The sequence below is a fragment of the Eretmochelys imbricata genome, chromosome 3 (genome assembly GCF_965152235.1).
Source record: "Eretmochelys imbricata isolate rEreImb1 chromosome 3, rEreImb1.hap1, whole genome shotgun sequence".
NCBI lineage: Eukaryota > Metazoa > Chordata > Testudines > Cheloniidae > Eretmochelys > Eretmochelys imbricata.
The window spans coordinates 114,157,498-114,181,571 of NC_135574.1; the positions used below are offsets into that span (position 1 = coordinate 114,157,498).

At 42.6% G+C, this 24,074-nt stretch overlaps 1 protein-coding gene across 1 annotated transcript in view; it reads left to right on the forward strand.

Annotated features, from left to right (window-relative positions):
- Nucleotides 1-24,074, forward strand: part of PLEKHG1 (pleckstrin homology and RhoGEF domain containing G1) — an 80,359-nt gene that overhangs the window by 43,187 nt on the left and 13,098 nt on the right. The window contains exons 4-11 of the mRNA XM_077811791.1: nucleotides 11,424-11,470; nucleotides 11,906-12,056; nucleotides 14,070-14,201; nucleotides 17,606-17,788; nucleotides 17,885-17,980; nucleotides 18,211-18,297; nucleotides 22,467-22,500; nucleotides 23,727-23,822. Of these exons, the coding sequence (XP_077667917.1) occupies nucleotides 11,424-11,470; nucleotides 11,906-12,056; nucleotides 14,070-14,201; nucleotides 17,606-17,788; nucleotides 17,885-17,980; nucleotides 18,211-18,297; nucleotides 22,467-22,500; nucleotides 23,727-23,822 (826 nt within the window). The remainder of the gene's footprint in view (nucleotides 1-11,423; nucleotides 11,471-11,905; nucleotides 12,057-14,069; nucleotides 14,202-17,605; nucleotides 17,789-17,884; nucleotides 17,981-18,210; nucleotides 18,298-22,466; nucleotides 22,501-23,726; nucleotides 23,823-24,074) is intronic.

Here is a 24,074-nt window from a genome sequence, read left to right on the forward strand (position 1 = left end):
CAGATTTGCTTGCCTCAGAGATTCACAGCCATAGATAACCTCATCACTGGCCAGCATGGGGAAAAAGAGAAGAACAACCCCCGCAGTCTCTGCCGATCCACCATGTAGGTCGGGGAACAGCCCAGAGACCTCCCCTCTGGTGGAACCCACAGACCAGGTCAACTCCTCCTGTGTCTGATCAGGAGTTGGGAGGTTTGGGGGGAACCCGGACCCATCCTCTACTCCAGGTTCCAGCCCAGGGCCCTGTGGATTGCAGCTGTCTAGAGTGCCTCCTGTAACTGCTACAGCTCCCTGGACTACTTCCCCATGGCCTCCTCCCAACACCACCTTTCTCCCGGTGTCTGATAACACTTGTACTCCTTAGTCCTCCAGTAGCACATCCTCTCACTCCCAGCTCCTCACACGCCTCTCCCTAACTGAAGTGAGGTCCTTTTTAAACACAGGTGCCCTGATTAGCCAGCCTGCCCTAATTGATTCTAGTAGCTTCTTCTTAATTGGCTCCAGGTGTCCTAATTAGCCTGCCTGCCTTAACTGGTTCCAGCAAGTTCCTGCTTGTTCTGGAACAGTCCCTGTCACTGCGGCTCCCGCTTCTTCTATAACCTGGAGAAAACGAGGGGGGCCAAGAAACACGTCACCTGCCTTCTAGCGGAAGACAGCACCCCCCTCACGGATCCGGAGGAGATGTGTGGGAGGGCCCGTGTCTTCTACACAAGCCTTTTCTCCCCAGATCCGACTGATCCTGGCGCTTGCGGGGTGCTCTGGGAGGAACTCCCCACGGTCAGCGTGGGCGACCGAGACCGACTAGAGCTGCCTCTCACCCTGGCCGAGTTCTCGGAAGCCCTCCGTCGCATGCCCACCAATAAATCTCCGGGCATGGATGGGCTGACCGTGGAGTTTTACCGCGCGTTCTGGGACATTGTCGGCCCAGACCTAGTCACCGTCTGGGCTGAGTCCTTGCAGAGCGGGGTCCTCCCTCTGTCGTGCAGGCGAGCGGTGCTCGCTTTGCTGCCGAAGAAGGGGGACCTCCGCGATCTACGAAACTGGCGTCCCGTCTCACTCCTCAGCACCGATTACAAAATTGTAGCGAAAGCAATCTCGCTGCGGCTAGGGTCCGTGATGGCGGACGTGATTCACCCAGACCAGACCTATACTGTCCCGGGTCGCAGCATTTTTGACAACCTATTTCTAGTCCGAGACCTTTAGGAACTCGGGCGGAGAGATGGTCTGTCGTTCGCCCTCCTGTCTCTTGATCAGGAGAAGGCGTTCGATAGAGTAGACCATGGGTACCTCCTGAGCACTCTGCAGGCGTTTGGATTCGGACCTCAGTTTGTGAGTTTTCTCCGGGTGCTGTATGCCTCCGCGGAGTGTTTGGTTAAGCTCAACTGGACCCTGACTGAACCGGTCAGCTTCGGGCGAGGAGTGCGGCAGGGGTGCCCCCTCTCGGGCCAGTTGTACGCTCTGGCGATCGAGCCTTTCCTCTGTCTCCTCCGCAGGATGACAGGGTTGGTGCTGGGGAGCCGGAGCTGCGGCTGGTCCTGTCGGCGTACGCCGATGACGTACTCCTCATGGTCCAGGACCCGGGCGACATGGCGCGAGTGGAGGCATGCCAGGCCATCTATTCGGCAGCCTCCTCCCCCCGAGTCAACTGGGTCAAGAGCTCTGGCTTGGCGGTGGGGGACTGGCAGCAGGTGAGCTCCCTCCCACCCGCACTTCAGACCATCCGGTGGAGTGCGGGTCCACTGCTCTATCTCGGCGTTTACCTTTCCGCCATGCACCCTTACCCGCCGGAGAACTGGCAAAATTTAGAGGGCGGGGTGATAGAGCGGATCCGGAAATGGATGAGGCTACTCCGATGTCTCTCCCTCCGAGGGAGAGCACTGGTGCTTAACCAACTAGTCCTGTCCACGCTCTGGTACCGGCTCAACACCCTGGCCCCGGCCCCGGGTTTCTTGACCCACCTCCGGAGATTGATTCTAGAGTTCTTCTGGTCAGGAATGCACTGGGCCCCTGTTGGAGTTCTTCATCTACCCCTGAAGGAAGGAGGGCAGGGCCTGAAGTGTCTGTACACTCAGGTCTGCGTTTTCCGCCTCCAGGCCCTGCAGAGGCTCTTTTATAGTGCACTTAGTTCGGCGTGGAGCATACTGGCGCACGCCTTCCTTCGCCACTTCCAAGGGCTTCGATACGACCGGCAGCTCTTTTATCTTTCTCCGAGTGGTTTTCCGCGAGACCTCTCCGGGCTGCCGGTCTTCTACCAGGACCTCCTCCGGACCTGGAAACTGTTTCTAACAACCAGTCCGTGGCGGCCACCGTGGGAGCAGACCTCCTCACGGAGCCCCTGCTACGCAACCCCCAGCTTCGTGCGCAGGTGGCAGAGTCTCGCTCGGTGCGCCAGAGGTTGGTCCTGGCGGAAGTCACGAGGGTCGGAGACCTCCTGGACTACGACCGGAGAGACTGGCTGGATCCCCTGACGCTCGCTCGGTGCATGGGGCTCTCCAGCCCCCATACCCCCCGGCGCATACTTCGGGAGGCGAAGGCCGCCTTGACCCCCACTGCTCGGGCTTATGTTAGCCGAGCCTTGTGCAAGGGCGCACCCCCCCCCATCCTTCACCCCAGGTCTGCCGGACCTTTCCATTGGGCCCCTACCCCGTAGATCTCAACAAATCCCTCATCCTTTCACTGCAAGCCGGCTGCACGAACTGCAGCTGGTTAGTTTTCAAATTGCACCACGGAAATATTTATATACACTCACGCTTCACACCCTTCACGCCCACACCCTGGTGTCCCGCCCCGATACAAAGTGGCGGGACCTCCTGCCACCTTTGGAGGGTGAGCAACCTCGGTGGGCCAGCCTGTATTCCATCTTGGTCCTGAGGCCCGTTGGGGACATCAGTTGGCGGCTCCTTCACGGAGCTGTGAGCACGGGCGTGTTTCTGACACGGTTTACCCCCATCCCGGACACTTGCCCTTTTTGTAATGTGAGGGAAACCCTGGCGCACGTATATTTAGAGTGTGCCAGATTGCAGCCCCTTTTCCGGCTCCTCACAAATATTCTATTACGCTTCTGGCTTCATTTCTCCCCTCACCTTTTTATCTATACACTTCCCATCCGTGGCCCCACAAAGTCGCGGGATCTTCTGGTCAACCTCCTCCTAGCCTTGGCTAAAACAGCCATTTATAAAACCAGAGAGAGGAGGTTGGCCCATGAAACATCCTGCGATTGTGGGGCCTTCTTCCGATCCTCAGTACATTCACGTATCCGGGCGGATTTCCTCTGGGCGGCGTCCACCGACTCCCTTGACGCTTTCGAGGAGCGGTGGGCGTTGTCCGGGGTTCTCTGCTCGGTGACCCCGTCCGGTTCCCTCCGTCTGACCCTTTGATTGAGGGGAAGAGCGAGAGACGCCAGCCCCAGCCGTTGCCGCTGTGGATACCATCATTCCTGTCATCTAGGAGGGGTCCACTAATACATGGGTGTCTACCCCCCCCCCCCCCACCCCTAAACCACCCACCCCGCAGCCGTGCCCATCTTACTGGGCACTCTCAGGAGAGGGAGGATCGGTGACACTGGGCGCGGCACTAGGTAACTCGAGGGGGTGGAAGACCACGAGTTTTGAGGAAGCCCCCCCACTCTGGGCCCAGGCTAGCCTGAACACTTCTCCCTCCTGAAAGCTGCTGTGTTATACCTTCTGTTTGCGTTGTTTTGTTGCATAGTTTGTTTTGTTTTCTTGGTAACTCTTTGCAAGTGTTACACAATAAAATTCTTTTCTGTTTCTAAAAAAAAAAAAAAAAAAACCCAGTCCCTGTCACCTTATCCAGGGAAAAGGGATCTCCTTAATCTGGGACTGATATATCTGCCTTCTCCAGTGGAGGTGCTCAAGAGATGTCTGTTAGCCAACTGTTATTTGAACTGGACACTGTGGCAAGGTACTACTGACTTTTATTTCGTACTTGCGTCTTTACTAACAATCCTGAGTGCAGCCAATGAAAAAAATGTAGTTTTGTTGGAATTGAGATCTTTTCAGTAAAATATTATTTTGATTGTTTTTGAGGCATATATATATGTAATATTTGTGTATCCAGAGGAATGTTTCAGTAAGCAAATTGGTTTCTGTTTTTAAAAGAAAAAAAACAATGTTTAAGTTTCTGTATGCTTCTCCCCCTCTCCCCCTCATACCGCATGTATCGGGTGTTCTATACAATACTTAGCAGGAAATGTGTATTTAAAATTAAGACATTCTATGGGCTGTAGCTTTAAACAGTATCTTTAAACTTAGATTATGTAAGCTTGCATATGAGTTCTTATGTCTTGGAAAGTCACTTGCCTTAGTTTGGCAATAAAGCCTCAAACCTGACTTGAAAAAAAATCACTCTTCTGTAGCCATCTGGCCTGTCCCTGTCATGCCACACTTTAAATCCAGTTTGGTGATTGCAGAGGTCAATATAACAACTTTGGCTTGGTCAGACCTTTTCCTGCTGTTGCATAGGCCAGTGTTCATCTTAGCTTCCACACAAGGATACAGTTGGGTTTCAGAACTCTGTAAGGGATATAGTCCAGTTAGTTAGCCGCTGTGTAGGTTCCCCAGTAGTGGGATTCCTCTGGTTTAAAATATTCACAGAAACACATTATTTCACCACTTTGCTGGCTTCCTAACTATTTCTGTGTGCAATGCAAAGTGTTAACTTTAGTCTCTGTGGTTTGGGCTCTGGGTTGTGGTGGGCAGGCGGTGTGTGGGGTGGTTATGTCTTCACTGCAAAGTTAGCCTGGGCTGTAGCCCAGGTGCCTCCCTTCCATCCACACAGAAAAACATCTAACCCGACCTTGAGGGTGCTTTAAGCCCAAGCTAACAGGCATGGCTCAGGGTACATGATTTAACTTGGGTTTCACTTCAGCCCGGGCTGGCAACCTACTTGTTTTGCAGCAAGAACACAGGCTAATCAAACCTGGGTGCAGTTAGTCCTCCAGTCCTATCCCACAGTTCTATATGGGCTGTATTTTCTTGTCTAACTGCTCCCTTCATTTGTACTGCATTTTAACCCCACATTTGTCTGCTCCATTTTTGCTTCACTTTCACAACATTTGCACATAGATACTGTCCAAGAAATCCCTCTGCCATGCTGCCACTTGGCCAAAACCTGGCATCCCCTTCTGGTAAAGCTGTGGCGTGACACCAGTAAGATCTGAAGAAGAGCTCCATGGTAGTTGAAAAGCTTGTCTTTCTCACCAACAGAAGTTAATATAATAAAAGATATCACCTCACTCACCTTGTCTATCAGTAAGACCCATCATTTGGGGAAATGTATCCCAAATGACATTTTTGTTTAGTGGGCAGAAAAGAAACAGAGGCACTCAGGTGCTCTATGAATCACTGTGGTTTGCAGACTGAATTCTTTAGGGAGATTCTCATTAAAAGTTCTTGCTACCAAATTCTGTTTGCTTTCACCTTCAGAACAGTCTGTTTTAGTAATGAGTAACTTTCCTTGGAAGTTATTTACATAAAGTATTGTTCTCGTGTCACTGGCATGGACAGCAGCTCCCTGCTAGGTTAGAGAGACTGAGCACCTGCAAATGACTAGAGCAGCCCAGTTTAATGCACTGCTAAGAACCATGGGATACTGCACTAGAAATACATCCCAGTTAGATGGGTCTGGTACGAGTAGCATTTTGCAGTGGGAATGTTCCACCTGAGCTAGGCTAACTCAGACTAACTCTGTCATGAAGACATACCTTGGTAGTACAACCCTCTCCCTAGAATCTGTTATAAAGCAGATGATATCAGCTGAGGCATTTGAGCTAACAAGTCTTTACTGTAAATGTAGAGACACAGGTACCCAAGCAGTCTCAGTGGAGGAACATTCAACTCTGCGATTTTCATCCCAAGCTGGTCCAGGGAGTTTGATTATTTTGACTTCAGAAGTGCAGTGCAAAGCCGTCTGATCTCTCAGGGACTTCTTGCAAGGGGAAATGGGGGGCGAGAGGGAGGATGAGTACCAGGTCATAATATAGGGGAATTTGATTTAATTATTCATAGGTCATGTTCTCTTTCTTTAGCTCTGAAGTGAGGTAGATTTTATTTTTCACTAAATTTTGTACGTGTGCTATGAGCCTTGTTGAAGGGCACATTCATGTCTAAAAATAGATAAGTAAAATCTAGGAAAGTTTATATAGTATGGTTGCTTTGCTTTTAATACTACAAGATGTTAATGTTTCTAAGAATTCGGGATTGTTGCATACTATAAATTGCAGATTTATGCCCATAGTCTGACCTCCATCCATATGTTTAGCTCTTGCAAACATCAAAGGAATTCTGCAACTGATTTAGGAAAATATATGATGTTGACTGATAGATTTATAGCTTTGAATGAGTCTAAATTATACCATACCGGAGATAAAATGTTCATGGTTCACTATCTACTGGCCTTTCTGCTTACCTAGCTTATTAAAATCTAATGCAGTTATGATACTGCCCTAGTTGTGATGAAATGCATTTGTGAATCCAAAGGTACCTTGATTATAAAGTGTACAGTCTGGCCCAATTCAGAGGGCAACAGTGTACATGCCACTATTTTTAAAAAGATTTTAAAATGTTGAATGTGTAAGAATTTTCTGTGGTATCTCGCTAGATAAGCAGATAATTTTTATTTTGTCATTAATTTATTTAAAATTTATTTTTATTTTAAATATATAGGTTTGTCCTTCCTTATAACGAGACTAAAATTTATTATTATTTAAAAAACAGACAACCCTATCTGCCCAAAGCAGAATTTTAGCCTGAAAAGGGAGATGTGCCAGAGATTCTATGAAGAAGACTTCTCTGTTGCTACTGATTTTACAAGGAAGATCCTCAGATATTACATTGATGGGCAGCAGTGTAAAACTCTAAGCTAGATAGAGTTTTTTTATTTAACAATGAATGTTTTCTATTAAAAGTTTACAACATATCCTTTTTCATGAAGTTTGAAAAGCAGGGCAGTCAAATGAAGTCATACATAGTTTAAGGTCAGAAGAGTCTGACCACCTGTATTTCACAGGCCACCCAGCACCTGCACAATAAACCCAACAACTGAAATGAGATCAAACTAAATAAGACCCCCCCCAAGAGACTAAGCTAGTATGTGCCACAGGCAGAGAATAGGAGAGGTTGAGATGCACCGTTGCTCCAGGCTATGGCAATGGAAGGGAAATGGTTAAATCGGATTTACCCAGATAATCCTGGCAAGTGACCCGGACCCACACACTGCAGAGGAAGGCGAAAAAACTCCAAGGTCACTGCCAATCTGACCTGGGGGAAAATTCCTTCTCAACCCCACACAGGGCGATCAGTTAGACAGTGAGCATGTGAGCAAGCACCAGCCAGCTCAGCTTCTGAGAGAGAGAATTCCACCTCAGAACCCTGACCCACCCCACCCAGTGTCCCATTTCCAGTCATGGCCATATCTGATGCTTCAAAGGAAGGAGATTAAAAACCCACCCTCCCAGAATACACTGGCTGGGGAGAGAGGACGGAATCCCTTCCTGAGCCCTGCTGGTGGCTGGCTGAAACCCTGCAGCATGAGCTTTAGGAAGTTTATAAACTAGAAGCAAGCCTGAGGGCTGTTGAGCTCTGCCCCCCCACCACCACCTTCAATCTCCCTGTTATTTACCTTCCTAATGTATTTATAGAAAGCAATCATATCCCCTCTCAGCTTTTTTTTTTTCTGCTAAACTAAACAAGCCAAACTCTTCCAGCCTCCTCTCATAAGACAGGCCCTCCATTCCCCTGATCATCCTAGTATCCCTTCTCTGCACCTGTTCCAGTTTAAATTCATCTTTCTTGAATATGGGTAACCAGAACTGTACACAGTTTTCCACATGAGGTCCTACCAATTATTTGTATAATAGCATTAACACTTCCTCTGTCTCTGTTGGAAATGCCTCACCTAATACATTCTAGGATTGCATTTGCCTTTTTCACAGCTGCATAACACTGGTTTTGATTATCCTTCCATTTAATTTAAACTGAATCAACTCATGATCACTCGATCCAAGGAGATTTCTTATAACCAGCTCTTCCATAAAGTTCTCACTACTTACTAGTTTAAAATTGCATCCACCTCTTGTTGATTCAGTGATGATTTGATAAAAGAAAACTGTCATCTATCACATCCAGGAACAACTGGGCCATACCAACGTTAGTGGTATTTATTCTCTAATCTATATCTGGGAAGTTAGTCTCTCATTATTGCACACATCCCAAAAGTATTTATCTCTCTAATAATATTAGAGAGATCACTATCCATACCAGTCTGACACTGGGAGTCTATAGCAGACCCCTAACACTATCCCAAAGGACACCTTTTACAATCCTTCCCCAGAGTGTTTTTGACCCAAACAGATTCTGTTTTGTCCATTCTATCACTTCATATTTCTTTACAATGTATTGCTTCATTGATGTATAAAACTATCCCACCATCTTTACCTTTATTCTCATGTCTAGTAAACAGCACATACTCTTCACTATCTGTGTTCGAGGCATGAGTGTGCTATTCCACCATGTTCCTGTAATCCCTATGATAGCTGGTTTGACCTTCTGCACCAATAGTTCCAGTTCCTCCATTTTATTGCCCAGACTCCTTGCATTCGTATACAAGTATTGCAGTCATTTCCTTCAGATTTCACCCAGTTTTCTACCTTGTGGTGTTCCATTATCCCTTACTATATTTTAATTTAGCTGATTTTCCTGCTCCTGTTTATTGAAGGGAGGCATGAAGTTTCCACAAATCTCTCTCAAACGTCTTCCCCTCATGTCCTAGTTTAAAGTCCTTCTTCTCAGTTGAACAGAAGAGAAGCATTATGAATTACTGGTCCCAGAAAATGTTATGTGCTGTACGTAAGTCATGTGGTGATGTTTATAAATTGTATGTTATGATTAAGTGGCCATGGGAATATACTGTACTTATAATATTGTAGGATTTCTTGTTATATTTTGCCTTTTCCTACTTGCATTTGATATTTTTTGTATTGTAGTTGTCTGTCTTTAATTGATACTGAATTTCATCATATTTATTGTCTTTATAGCACTCCTGACTTAATGAGAGTGATAGCTAGATTGATTATAATTTTCTTAAGCAACTATTCAGTGTAATGTCTGCTACAGGCTGAGGTTGGGTTGATTCCTAGTTTTTAACTGAGAAGGTTTTTACCCTTAGCTGTTAATTCCAAGCATGTACATTAATAGGTTATGACACAAGCTCATTGTCTCTGGGTGTGGATACAGGGCATATGTAAACCACCATGAAAACTAGCAGTAACAGCAAAATTAGTCCAAGCATGAAAGACTAAAATAAATTATTGAACTATATCTATGTCAAGACCAAACCAAAAATCAGTAACGGAGATGTGGGGTATTTAGAAGGAAATACCAGATCATAGCACATTAGTGAACAAATGAGTCCTGTGAGAACTATATTCCCCTGGAGAAATTTGGCCTGGAATTAGGATTTTTTTAAAAAAGACATTAAAATCAACTGATAAAAGCTGAAATAATTACTGAGCTGTCCCCAAAATTGACTCCACATATAGGACCAAAATGCACCACCCTTCTATCATGGTGAGTAGTCCCTAAATTTGCAAATAGCTCCAATGGATTCATTGGGGCTACTTGTGAAGTAACATACTACTCAGTGGGAGTAAAGGTGGCACACGCTAGTTTATAGTGAAGAGACTGGAAAAGGTGAGAGGGGAAGAGAGAAATAACTGAAGGAAGTGTGGCTGGGAAGACAGGCAACTGAGTGTGCTCGTTCTGTCCAATGACCATTCTAAAACCCATTTATCCCCTGAGAGCCCTGTGCTGAAGTGACGCTGTTCTTAGGACTCCAAACATTACAATTGTGACTTTCTTTCAGCACAGATATTTGGTTTTTGCTTTAATAAGCTATAACTGCTCAAAAAGAACCACTCCCGGGGCATGTTGATTGTGTTGCATTGTGTCAGAACAGCTTATGAAGATATCTGTAGTGGAATCTGGGTGTCTTGTTTACTATTCAAGGGTTAAGTCCTGTAATCACAAGGATGGGGAGAGTGATTGCTTCAAAAATATTTTATAGGTACCCAACACTTTTTTTTTCATCCTCAAGATACCAAAACACTGCATAAATTGCACACCAATAACATGGGATAGAGGGTGACAGTCATACATCACATCAAAATGCAAAAAAAAATGTTGTTTTTAAGGTCCCATGCAAAATAAAGTGATGATGAGTAGGGGGGAAGTTTTGGAGCAAGCAGGAATGCAAGGGAAACCAGGCTCTGGCACCTAGAACCCAATTGATACAAAAAGCTGTTATGAAATTGCATTTTTCAATGGATGCCAGGTAACCCCACTAAAGTTAGTTAGAAAACAGCTTCAATGGTAACTTCCTGTTTTCATACACACACAATTTTCTGAAACACCCACCTTTGTGGCTAATATTTTCCATGCTTAGTCTCTGCTCAAATGTGAAATTACTTACGACAGTCTGAAAACTGCATACTCAACATGTCCTTAACTCTACAGGTGCACACATGCATGCAAGTTATTCCTTTCTGTCTTTTCTTTATGTAAAGAAAAAAAATAAATTTAAAAAATATAAAGCCAGCAAAATAATTTTAAGGTAGTGACAAAGATGTCAAGGTCAAGATAAAAGATTCATTAGTCAGGAAATTCAGAAGTTAATTGCTTAAGAACATAAGAATGACCATTCTGGGTCAGACCAATGGTCCATCTAGTCCAGTATCATGTTCTCTGTATGTATATATATCTTCTTACTATATGTTCCGTTCTATGCATCTGATGAAGTAGGCTGTAGCCCACAAAAGCTTATGCTCAAATAAATTTGTTAGTCTCTAAGGTGCCACAAGTACTTCTGTTATTTATATAGCACTGTTATGTGTGTGGCATATTTACATGCCAAACCAATAAGGTTCCCTATACCCAAAGAGTTTGAATCTGATCCTGCAAGGTGCTAGATGCCTTGAGTGGGAGTTGAGGACAGTCCACATGCCTACAGAAGGAATTCAGCACTTCATGGGATAGGACCCTTAACATGCAAGTCAGTAAATAAAGAACAGTAAACAGAGAAAAGAGTGTCATTTGTTTCTTTTCACTCCAAGGCTTGTACAATAGCTGAATTTAGAGTTTTTGGAAGACTGGAAAAGGAAGATTGGCAGATGTTTCATGGGAGGTTGTTCCAAGGATGTGAAAACAGGCATCCAGTTAGGATTTGGGCAAAAAGGAGTATCCAAGGAACAATCTTAAACACTTTGTAAGGCGGGGATAATATTAGTGTAATAAGTGGCAACAATATGGTTGAATTTACATTGTCAAATGAAAAATGTGCATTGATCCTACTGTTTGTAGATAGTTTTGATAAAATGTGATTATTCAATAATCTTTCCTCCCTACACATAGAGTGAAGATTTTCACATATATACACAGTACTGCACCAATTATCCAAGGTAGGAATATTTTGTTCCCTTTTTTGCCTTTTCTTCCTGCGTTGTCCCTTTTTGGAAGGTGTATAAGTAAAGAATACACTTAAAATACAAGCAAAAATATTTTTTCATATACACAAAGGTGGTTATTTACTTTTTTTTCTTTCAACTCATGATGATACAAAAAGTGAAAAGTACTTATCCTAAGGGATGATTATTATTATTATTATTATTATTTTATAAATCCCCATCAGCCTCTACTACTAATAAAATCAGGACCTTATTCTGCAATGTAAATTCCAAAAAGAGTTCTGCATATGAAAGGAAAGTAGGATTGGGCTCAAAACTAATACAGGAATTTCATGATTGGCAGGAGTTTTATATTCCTAGTAGGGGGAAGGAAGGGTACATAGATACAGAAACAGCATATCTTTAAGGAGATTTATTATATGTTTTCAGATCGGTGGCTGTGCTAACAGAATGCATGAGGAACAAGACACTGGCCAAGTTCTTCAGAGAACGGCAAGAAGCTTTACAACACTCTCTGCCTTTGGGATCATATCTTTTAAAACCTGTCCAACGAATCTTAAAGTACCACCTGCTTTTGCATGTAAGTGCCCACACAAAAACATCTCTACCTAGCACTGCTGTGCCTCCACCTCCCTGCAGTATTACTACACTGGGAGGTTCTAGATTTTTTAAAGATATGTATTCTTTTGTTGATCAACTTTTTACATGTGGAAGCATTTTCTGTCTCTAATCTCTTGACAATATATAAATACATTTTGAGTGAGGAGCGTATGGTAATTGTTTTAGACACACTGAATAGGTTAATGCATCCAAATAATTAGATTTTTTCCGGTCTGTAATTCCAGTCTTGCTTGGGAGTGTCTTGCTGTCAGGAGTAAGCAATTTTGTGCAAAAATTTCTTTCAGATGAAGAAGTTCTTTTTCTCCATGTCTAAATGCTGGGGGCGGTTAGAAGGGAAGATAAATACTTATAAACATGATTTATTTGTATTTTTGTGAGGAGTAATGATTGGGGAAGCAGGAATCATTGCTATAGCCACTGGACTGAATTCAGAACATTCTCAGAAATTCCTGCTTGGTTAACATTTTCCACATATGTTTCTGTTACAAGATCATATTAATTAATTAAAAATAAAGACAGAGAGATTTTAAAGTATCTGGTGAATCCCTTCTGCCCCTCCCCAGACTAATGCTGTATGTAATCAAGTTTCTGTAGGCAGGGTACATACACCCATTTGTTTTCAGAATTCAAATGAGCATTGGCCTAGAAAGGGGCAGTGTGGGGATCGGTGGTAAGGTTTTTCAAAATGCAAAAATGGGACACCTGCAGGAGTCCTGCCCCTCCTTGTGGCTTCGCCTCCTGCTCCTCCTCTTCACCCTGAGGCCCTGCCCCTGCGTAGGCCAGGAGATGGAGATGGAGCTAGGCTGTGGTAAGAACCGCGTAGGGGAGCCCCAGACCCTCCACTTGCCCTGGGTGGGGGACTGGGGTGTCCAAGAGCAGCCCGTGTCCTCCTTCCTCCCCCTTTCCCCTGGGGCAGGTGGAGGGTCTGGGGCTCCCTGGGCAGATCTTACTACTGCCTGGTTCTGACTTCTGGCCTAGCTAGGGGCAGGGCCTTGGGAGGAAGAGGAGGAGTAGGGGGCAGGGCCCCATGGTGACGGGGGAGGCTCCCTTCTTCCCCTGCCCCCATGCCTCCCCACCGGGAAGAGGCTGGCACCAAGGGTTACCATCTGGCCCAGTATTTGACCACCCTGGGTGGTTGTTTTTTTTTTATGAATTTGCCAGTTGCCAGAAAAATAATTTAATCTGCCAGGTTTTTTTATGTGAGTCTAAAGATTTGCGTTATTAGCACACTACACTGGAATATCTAATGTTAAATTCCAGCTAAAGACGCTGCAGAGTTCCCACTTCCACAGTTTAAGTGATAGCAGATCAGAACAGCTGAAAATAACAGCAGCTGTCTGCCCGCCCCTATGGAAGCACATCACAATGTTATCAGTCTTATCTATATGTGTTCTCTCTCTAGATACTATAAGTGGATGTTGAAGTGGGTTGCCTTATGGTTGGGGATTGGAGTTGCGGTGAGCTTACCAGGTGGGTGGGTGGGGAGCATTTTTTTTGCATTTCAAAGGTGGTAACGCTACTGGTGGCCACCCCCCACACACACTTTCCCACCTTGAGTCTTGGGCAGGCACAGAGCAGTGCTCAGGGAATCTGGGACAAATGCTGTTCCGGAGTCAATCAGCCCAGGACTGGGACTTGAAATGTACATTTTGGGACTGTCCTGCCCAAATAGGGGTGAATGATCACTTGTGTGTGTGTGTACGTATGTATACATTAACACATACTGTGTTGGTGGCTCAAATCTCATTCTGCTAGTGTGTGCATTTGCATCAGCAGTGGTACTACAGGCTGTAAGGCTTTGCCTTGCCAACTGTGCCTAGCCCAAATTGGTGACAATAACACACTAATATCAGAGGAAGCAATACTGGATTCAGGGATTTTGATGCCAAGACAATAAAGGCCTTGTCAACCTTACATCTGATTTGAAAAGTCAGGCTGAAAATAACTGGCTCCTTATTGGTTTCTTCATTAGGAAATAGAAAACCACCTGGATAAGGACACTGAGGGTTATGATGTGGTGCTAGATGCCATAGATACAATGCAGAGAGTGGCATGGCATATTAATGACATGAAGAGGAAACATGAACATGCTATCAGGCTACAGGTGAGTTCACAAAGAGATTTCATGGGCTATTGGCAACTTTTTCTCTTGTCTATGTGACTTGCTTTTGCTGTTAATACATACGCCATCAGCATTTTCTATTACTCTGTTTTAATTTGTTCCTGTATTTTCTATATCTAGACTCCAGTTGAATATTGTGAGTGTGTCTGTTGGAACTCAGAAATGTTGGTCATAGGTGCTACAGAAGAACCTCAGAATGAACTATCTCTTACATGCAGCATCCTGTGAAATATTTGTTTGCAGAATTACAGATAACTTTTCTGTCGTCCTGACACTTCCATTGTACACCACTACTATTTAACCTCAGGGCATATTTTTGTTGAGAACTCCTGTAGTTCCCTATTTCAGACTTTTGTCCTTTTTAATTTTGTTTGGTTTGAGACATTTCTCATCTTACTGCTTATTTTGTCTCTTCCTCTTAGCTATTGAAGTGTGGCTGTATCTGCCTATGAGTTGCTGTGTAAAATATACAGAGAAGTGGTCAGAGCCAGCAATATGCCTTATAAAAAAAAAATCCAGCTACTCTGCAATGAAGCATTTATTGAAAAGGGAGTGACCCTAGGTAGTCACCGTAGTTTATAGTAGATTTTCTTGTGCAGACTTTGTTTGAAGAACCATCATTCCCTCTCAAAGTTACACTGATTCCAGACCTTCTCACAAAGGGTCGCATACACTTTCTATTGTATTAAGGAAACCAGCAGGGGTATGGGGAAGGAGACATCTCCCATTCAAGTGATCTATAAGTTATTCTTTGTTTCTTGTATTTCTGAGCAGAGATGGCGTTCACTAAATCCCATATTTGTATGTTAATTGGGGAATATAAATAAATGAAGAAAAGATCATTCATTTTAAAATGTCTTCCCTGAGTCCATGTAACCTTTCCTAAGTCACTGACATACATATGGATATTGATATCTGAAATACTTGGCAATAAAGTTGGTTAGATGCTGTTGAAAACTTAGTTTAATAATTTACAGTCTGAGCTGGTAAATGTGGAGTGGAGAAAACCTTTCGTCTCAGTTTGTCATTCTAACCGTAATTTCTGTGTTCTACATGGGTACTGATGTCTCTTCTATGTACTATCATGTAACGAAGTGTCTGTAATTCTGCAGCTACTATGGCTGCATTTCTGCATGAATTCTCTTCCAAAGTGGATAAATTGATCTCTGGGGTACACTTTAACTGATGTACAAGTTACAAAAGAGAAGTGATAAAATTGGAACTTTTCCATTCATTGTGTTTTTTAATCACAGTCTTGTGTATATTCCAGAAATGTTGCTTCAATGTATTGTCAGATGTACAGCAATCACTGTGCTATTTGAAAGAAGCTCATAGATTCATAGATATTAAGGTCAGAAGGGACCGTTATGATCATCTAGTCTGACCTCCTGCACAACACAGGCCACAGAATCGTGCTATCTTAGAAATATAATTCTATAGGGTCATATCTGTAATAGGGACATTTTCCCCCACATTGCTATCACCACCAGAGTTAAAGCAGTGCTAGCTTTGGTTGGAAATTTTTTTGAAAATGTCTTAGTGTTGGTGGGGTCTAATCCTGGGTTACTAGCACCTGACATGTTAGATGTCATGCTTATAGAAGTTATGCCAATGGAGTTGGAGAACAAGGAACTAGAAGAAACAAGGAAAGAAGAGCGCAATAGTGTAGAGCTTCATTTTCTTAAGGCTATCACTGTGCTAACCTATGTTTATTTGTATGTATTAATTATTTTTATTTAAATAATAACTATGTTGTCACCCGAACGTACCATTAGCAACACAAATATATCTCGGCCACGTTGAATGATCAATTCAATAGAAACTCAGCCAGTCATCTCCCCTTCTATCATCTAGAAAGCATGCCCTCAGCTTTCTCCCCAAACCCAGTCAAACAGATGTCTTTTGCAGCCTTCCCAGAAGATCACCAAATCTGGACCATTTCAGACTGGGTTGGGGAGCAGCGCAAGCTGGAGTCCATATTTGTAAATTATTTTTTTATTCTCCAGGTTGCCTACATCTAACCCCTGCTAGGCCAATCACCAATAACAAGAATCACATGGAGAAAGAATATTAAGAAAAATTGGACCAAAATTGGGCAACTAAAAAGAGTTAGTGATTTTTAGTGCTGGTGAGAAGTGCTAGATTAACAGTCCTAGCAAATGAAGTTTTATAGTTCTTCACAGGACAGGTAATGGTACTGCAAGGTAGCAACATTGCCAAAATTCAATCTCCGTGCACTTCAGTCCTTGTCATCTCTGCTGTGAATGGCAACCAGGGTGCCCATTCAACTAATTGTGATGGTAGTTTTTGTAACGTGGACACCTATCATCCACCATGAAGACGCTTAACTCTTTTCACATAATGACAGGTTTCAGAGTAACAGCCGTGTTAGTCTGTATTCGCAAAAAGAAAAGGAGTACTTGTGGCACCTTAGAGACTAACCAATTTATTTGAGCATGAGCTTTCGTGAGCTACAGCTCACTTCATCGGATGCATACCGTGGAAACTGCAGCAGACTTTATATACACACACAGAATATGAAACAATACCTCCTCCCACCCCACTGTCCTGCTGGTAATAGCTTATCTAAAGTGATCATCAGGTTGGGCCATACCTGATGATCACTTTAGATAAGCTATTACCAGCAGGACAGTGGGGTGGGAGGAGGTATTGTTTCATATTCTCTGTGTGTATATAAAGTCTGCTGCAGTTTCCACGGTATGCATCCGATGAAGTGAGCTGTAGCTCACGAAAGCTCATGCTCAAATAAATTGGTTAGTCTCTAAGGTGCCACAAGTACTCCTTTTCTTTTCACATAGGCCCTTAAACAGCCGTCACGTGGGGATTTTACATTGTTAAACATAGGTTGTCAATAGAACTGAGCTAATAACAGATTTTTCAGTTTGCTGGTAATTCTGAAAAATTGGGGCAAAAATTGTTTTGGATTGAACTGAAAATGAATTTTCATTGAACAGAAAAATAAAATAAAGTAAGTTTTGGATTGAACAAAATGCATTGTTATGTTAAAATTGAACCATTTCATTTCAATTTTGACAATTTAAATTTTTTTTTATTAAAATTAAAGATAATTTTGAAATTAAAAATTGCTTTGAACTGAAAATTCAAACTATTTCATTTTGAAAATAAAAGTTTCAGAATTTTCTTAGTTTTTTTACCAAAATAATTAAGCAAAGTCAACATGAATTTGCTAAATGTTTTGGTGTCAGTACATTTTCATTTTTCACAGAAAAGTGTTTTGTCAAAAAATTTCACTCAGCTCTAGTTGAAATAGAACATGTCCTAATGTCCTCAGTAGATCGTACTTTGAATGTAAAACTCATTTAATAAAATACTGTTCAGAAGGTGCATTGTTTTCTCTGTTTCAGGAGATACAAAGTTTACTCACTAACTGGAAAGGGCCAGATCTCACTAGCTATGGGGAGCTGGTTTTAGAAGGAACATTCCGCATTCAACGAGCCAAAAATGAGCGCACTTTGTTCCTCTTTGACAAACTGCTGCTTATTACAAAGAAGAGAGAAGAAATGTTTACATACAAAGCTCATATATTGGTATGTCATGGAGCACATTTTAATGTGCTGATTGAACCAATTTCCAGCTTTCTTTATACTTTCCTCTGTGATTCACTATCTCTTCTCTCTATACAGTGTGGCAATCTCATGCTTGTTGAAGTAATACCAAAGGAACCACTTAGCTTTAGTGTCTTCCACTACAAAAACCCCAAGATGCAGCACACAGTGCAGGTATGACAGAAACCTCCCTGCTCTGAACATAACCTTACATGTTGTTATACATGATGTCAAATAAAACATTCACCCAATTTGCTGTATTTAAAGCCCATCTCCCCTAATATTTGTGGTAACGGGGCCAAATTCTGCCCTTAAGTACTCATGTACACCCCTGTATTTATAGTCTCCAATCCCTGAGTGGCTACAGTAATGAGTAATTTGACTGTCTCATGATTTTACAACAGGCTAAATCACAACAAGATAAACGCCTTTGGATTCTTCACTTGAAGAGATTAATTCTAGAAAATCACCCTGCTAAAATTCCTGCTAAGGTAAATAAACTAACTCTCTAATCTTTGTATTAATAATAATATTTGTATTATTTAAGGCACTTGTATTAGCAGACAGTCACAAGACAATTTGGAAGCAGCTTTTGATATCGAAAGTCCTCTCTATGTGAATGAAATGGAATTCAGGTAATATGTTTTTTGGTTTTTTTTTATTTTATTTTTTTTACATCTTCAGACGATTCATAAAGCTGAAAGGGAAAAGCTCCAGCAAAAACATCTACTGGAGTTGCACACGAAACCTAGAATCTCATCGGTTTGTCATACTCTTTGTCTACCCTGGGATTTGTCCTTTTGCACCTGTAGTTATACCAGGGTAGCTGCACCAGAGTAAACCTGTAGTGTAGATACATAGCACCAGTGTAAAAAGTGACTTGCATCAGTGTAATTTAGCTTGGTTTAAAACTGGGGTAAACTGGACTGATGTAAGTCACTTTTTATGCTAGTGTAGTACTTCTGCTCTGGGGGTTTGCATTGGTGCAGTGACCTTGGTAAAGCTCAAGCAATGTATTTCTGGAATTGCCTATACCCAGCTGATGACAAGGCTTTAGAAAAAAGCTATGGGCTTGATCTTGTCATTGTATGTAGAACACCCACTGGAGTCAATATCAGTTTTGCATAAAAACTGATGGAAGGATATGGTCCCATATTTGTAATATAATGAACATTATAATAGAAAACTGAACACACACTATAAGATACATTTATACCAAGCTACTTATTAATCTTAAACTCTATTTAGTCCTTAATAGAATTTTTAAAAACATTTTCTACCCAAGTCTCCTGCCCAAATACAACATGTTGCTTGTATCACAAAGAGTAATCTTAAAGTTATCCCTTTGAAGCCCTGAGAAATAATTTACACTTATGGATTGTCTGGCTATGTAGACTCCCTCCTCAGGCCCTATGCTACCAGCACTCCTAGCTATCTTCGGGACACCACTGACTTCCTGAGGAAACTACAATCCATCGGTGATCTTCCTGAAAACACCATCCTGGCCACTATGGATGTAGAAGCCCTCTACACCAACATTCCACACAAAGATAGACTACAAGCCATCAGGAACAGTATCCCCGACAATGTCACGGCAAACCTGGTGGCTGAACTTTGTGACTTTGTCCTCACCCATAACTGTTTCACATTTGGGGACAATGTATACCTTTAAATCAGCGGCACTGCTATGGGTACCTGCATGGCCCCACAGTATGCCAACGTTTTTATGGCTGAGTTAGAACAACGCTTCCTCAGCTCTCGTCCCCTAATGCCCCTACTCGCGCTATATTGATGACATCTTCATCATCTGGACCCATGGAAAAGAAGGCCTTGAGGAATTCTACCATGATTTCAATAATTTCCATTCCACCATCAACCTCAGCCTGGACCAGTCCACACAAGAGATCCACTTCCTGGACACTACGGTGCTAATAAGCGATGGTCACATAAACACCACCCTATACCAGAAACCTACTGACTGCTATGCCTACCTACATGCCTCCAGCTTTCATCCAGATCACACAATCCATTGTCTACAGCCAAGCTCTACGATACAACCGCATTTGCTCCAACCCCTCAGACAGAGACAAACACCTACAAGATCTCTATCAAGCATTCTTACAACTACAGTACCCACCTGCTGAAGTGAAGAAACAGATGGACAGAGCCAGAAGAGTACCCAGAAGTCACCTACTACAGGACAGGCCCAACAAAGAAAATAGCAGAACTCCACTAGCCATCACCTTCAGCCCCCAACTAAAACCTCTCCAACGCATCGTCAAGGATCTAAAACCTATCTTGAAAGACAACCCATCACTCTCACAGATCTTGGGAGACAGGCCAGTCCTTGCTTACAGACAGCCCCCCAATCTGAAGCAAATACTCACCAGCAACCACACACCACACAACAGAACCACTAACCCAGGAACCTATCCTTGCAACAAAGCCTGTTGCCAACTGTGTCCACATATCTATTCAGGGGACACCATCATAGGGCCTAATCGCATCAGCCACACTATCAGAGGCTCGTTCACCTGCACATCTACCAATGTGCTATATGCCATCATGTGCCAGCAATGCCCCTCTGCCATGTACATTGGCCAAACTGGACAGTCTCTACGTAAAAGAATAAATGGACACAAATCAGATGTCAAGAATTATAACATTCAAAAACCAGTTGGAGAACACTTCAGTCTCTTTGGTCACTTGATTACGGACCTAAAAGTGGCAATTCTTCAACAAAAAAACTTCAAAAACAGACTCCAATGAGAGACTGCTGAATTGGAATTAATTTGCAAACTGGATATAATTAACTTAGTTTTACTTTGTATAAGGACCCATCCACTCCCAGTCTCTATTCAAGCCTATTTCCCCATGTTTATTCCCCCCCCTTCCCGCTACCCTCCCTCCCCCCACTGTTCCTCAGATGTTCTTGTCAACTGCTGGAAATGGCCCACCTTGATTATCACTACAAAAGGTTCCCCCGCCCCCGGCTCTCCTGCTGGTAATAGCTCACCTTACCTGATTACTCTCCCTACAGTGTGTATGGTAGCACCCATTGTTTCATGTTCTCTTTGTATATAAATCTCCCCACTGTATTTTCCACTGAATGCATCCGATGAAGTGAGCTGTAGCTCACAAAAGCTTATGCTCAAATAAATTTGTTAGTCTCTAAGGTGCCACAAGTACTCATTTTCTTTTTTCAAATAAAATAAATATCTAGTGTCTACTCACACCTGCTGATTCCCCTCCACCTTCCCTCCCCCGTATCTTTTCACATATTAGTGGTAGTCAATTCATGACACCCAGTGGAAAATAACTGAACTGCATCCTTATCAATGCAAACACTCTAAGCTATTTATTTATGTATTCTTATTTTTTTGGCTTATATGTCCAATGATATTTTTTGCTTTAGAAACATGTTAACACAGGAAAAGTCTTGGGATATTGACTTTGCTATTTAAACAGTAATAAAATATTAATTTTTGGTGGTGGTACTTGTCTCTAGGGCAGATGACATCCAAAAAATAATTTAAAAAATAAATCTGGTTAGAAATTTAAAAAATAAATCTGGTTAGAAATTGCTTAGCGGGAGCAATGTTGATACTTGTTTTTCATGGCACACAATAAATTTTCTCCTCTTAACAAATGAGTAGTTTTCCAATTTAATTTTTTTGGATTTTTTTTTTGTTATAACTCTCAAGATTCCAGAAAGCATTCACATTCAAATGGACATATATTTAGAATCCCCAAATTATGTTTAAGATTCTGAACACAGCAGATGCGGTAGGTAGTGGGAGGAGCTGTTAGAGAATTAGTACAGCTCCCTGATTCTGATGTCAGTTGTGTGCTGGTCCCAGCAGAGGTTGGAGCAGCCTTTGGGCTGCTCTAAATTCCACCAGCTGACAACAATCCCATAAGGGTCTGTCTGCCAAGCCAAATCTAGCCAAAGGGCTACGTGTTCTCAAAATACTCACTAGAGGGGCTAATATAATCAGGTATGCCAGCTTCACACCTGCTGGTATTTCCTCACACTAGAAAGATACCCAGCTAATACAGTGTAGCCATTCACTGCTCCCTTGGCAGTGCTGGAATGGTGGGTGGTAAGGGAAATTGTGGTGGAACCTGTACAGTGAACAGCAGCAGTTGTTACTTGCTACCTGGAAAATTTATTTTACTAAACTTGGAAGAGTAAAATGCCAGTCCAGTATAATGTGTAGTGTGTGGAACCATCCACACCAGAGGTTCTCAAACTTTTGTATTGGTGACCCCTTTCACACAGCAAGCCTTTGAGTGTGACACCCCCCCACCACCCTTATAAATTAGAAACACATTTGTTTATATGTAACAAATATGTTACATATAAACAAATGTTATATGTTTATATTATAAATTCTGGAGGCAAAGTGGGGTTTGGGGGGTGAAGGCTGACCGTTTGGAACCCCCCCCCACACATAATACTTGCAACTCCCTGAGGGGTCATGACCCCTAGTTTGAGAATCCCTGATCTAAACTGTATATAAAGTGACCAAAGAAAATTGCTTATAATGTTTATTGAGTAGAAATACATTTTAATTGTTGAGCTCCTGTATGTGTCATGTGACATTATTTAGCATATTTGTATTGTGTGACCTGGTTTTGCACAATTTATATCTTTCAGGCCAAGCAGGCAATTCTAGAAATGGATGCCATACGTAAGTTTTTTTCTTTCACTATAATTTTTTCAACCATTCATCTTTAGCTGCATATTCTTTAGATTTCATCTAAAATACAAGAAACCTGTGTGTATGTTCCTTAAAATAAGGCTTGATCCTGTGCAGATTAGTGGGAGTTGAGGCCACTCAGCAACCAACAGGATGTGGCTGATAGTAAACGGGACGGTTAGATCAGCCCTCCGATGGACCACTCCATCTGGCTCTTTCTTATTCTGAACAGAGACAGGGTGTGGTTGGTCAGCTGCTTTAGCAATGTTATCTCCTCCTGGCCAGGACCCATGGAAAAGCTGAGAATAAGTTAAATGCCATTTGAGGCTTTCATACTTCTGTCTCTTCTGCACGCTGGCAAACCTATGAAAGCAGGCATCATGGGGGAGCTGCTACTAGGGATTCTCTGGTAATATAGCAGTCTGGAATCCAGACAGAGCCACCAGGGAGGTATGAGGCTTCCTCATGGATGGCCTTGCTCTCTTGCAGACTAGAAGGATATGAGGGTAGAATTGTAGGGTATTCAACAGGAGGCAATTGCACCCAAAGAACCACCTCAAGAAAACCCCATAATGGGACCCTGACAGAGTTTCCCTTTCCTCCAGAGTTCTCTCCCATGAATATTTTTGAGGGATGTGTGTGCATGTGTGTCCATCCCACGCCAGAGTTAGGTAATGTTAGCCTAAGATGTTGCTAACGTTCGAAGATGAACCCAATCCCCTCTGTACCCTGTCTTTTTTTATCTCTCTTGCTTTCTGCTTTTACTAATGATATGGTCTGACCAGCTCTTCCTGTCCCCTATGTTATTAGAAATCTCTGGAAGTTAGTAAAATTCACTCCAATTATAGATTTAAACACAATATAGCTAAATGCCCAGGAAACCTTGGAGCAGATCAAACTCATATTTTTTGTGGGAAATGGGACAGGAGGGCACTGACTGTGACTGCAGTACACACATCCAGATTAAGTTAGACATAGTAATTGTGCAACAATATTGTTGTGTTAGCAATCCATTGGTAAAGTAGTATTAAATATGTAATGTTTTTTCAGTAGCTAATTGGTAACACTACAGCTACCATTATCAGTTATTTGTGCAGCTCTGACAAAGTATGTTCCACAATGTAAGACACAAAATGAAGGTAAACCCTTCCCAGAAGTGCTGATGTGACACATCAAATAATACTTAACGTTTATTGATGCCTCTGATTATTTTATAGATCATCCAGGATTCCACTATACTCCAGAGGGAGAAATGAAAGCATCATATAATTCTAAAGAAGGTCTTACCCCACGGAGGGTGAGAAGGAAGTCAGGTGATTAAAATGTGTACTGTCAAAGAAAGCTAAAGGAAAATGTATTTAAATGTTTTCAAATTATACATAGCATGGAAGGAGGCAAAGATTGAGTTACTGTAAGAGGCATTATGTGAAAAGAAAATGCCCTCCACTGATTGATTGCTGTTTTAAAACTGAAATGTATTGCCTCCTACAGATTGTCATGTTTGTTTGCAATCAGTAGGTAACTCCTAATCTATAATTATCCCTATTGAAATAAAATTATCAGTA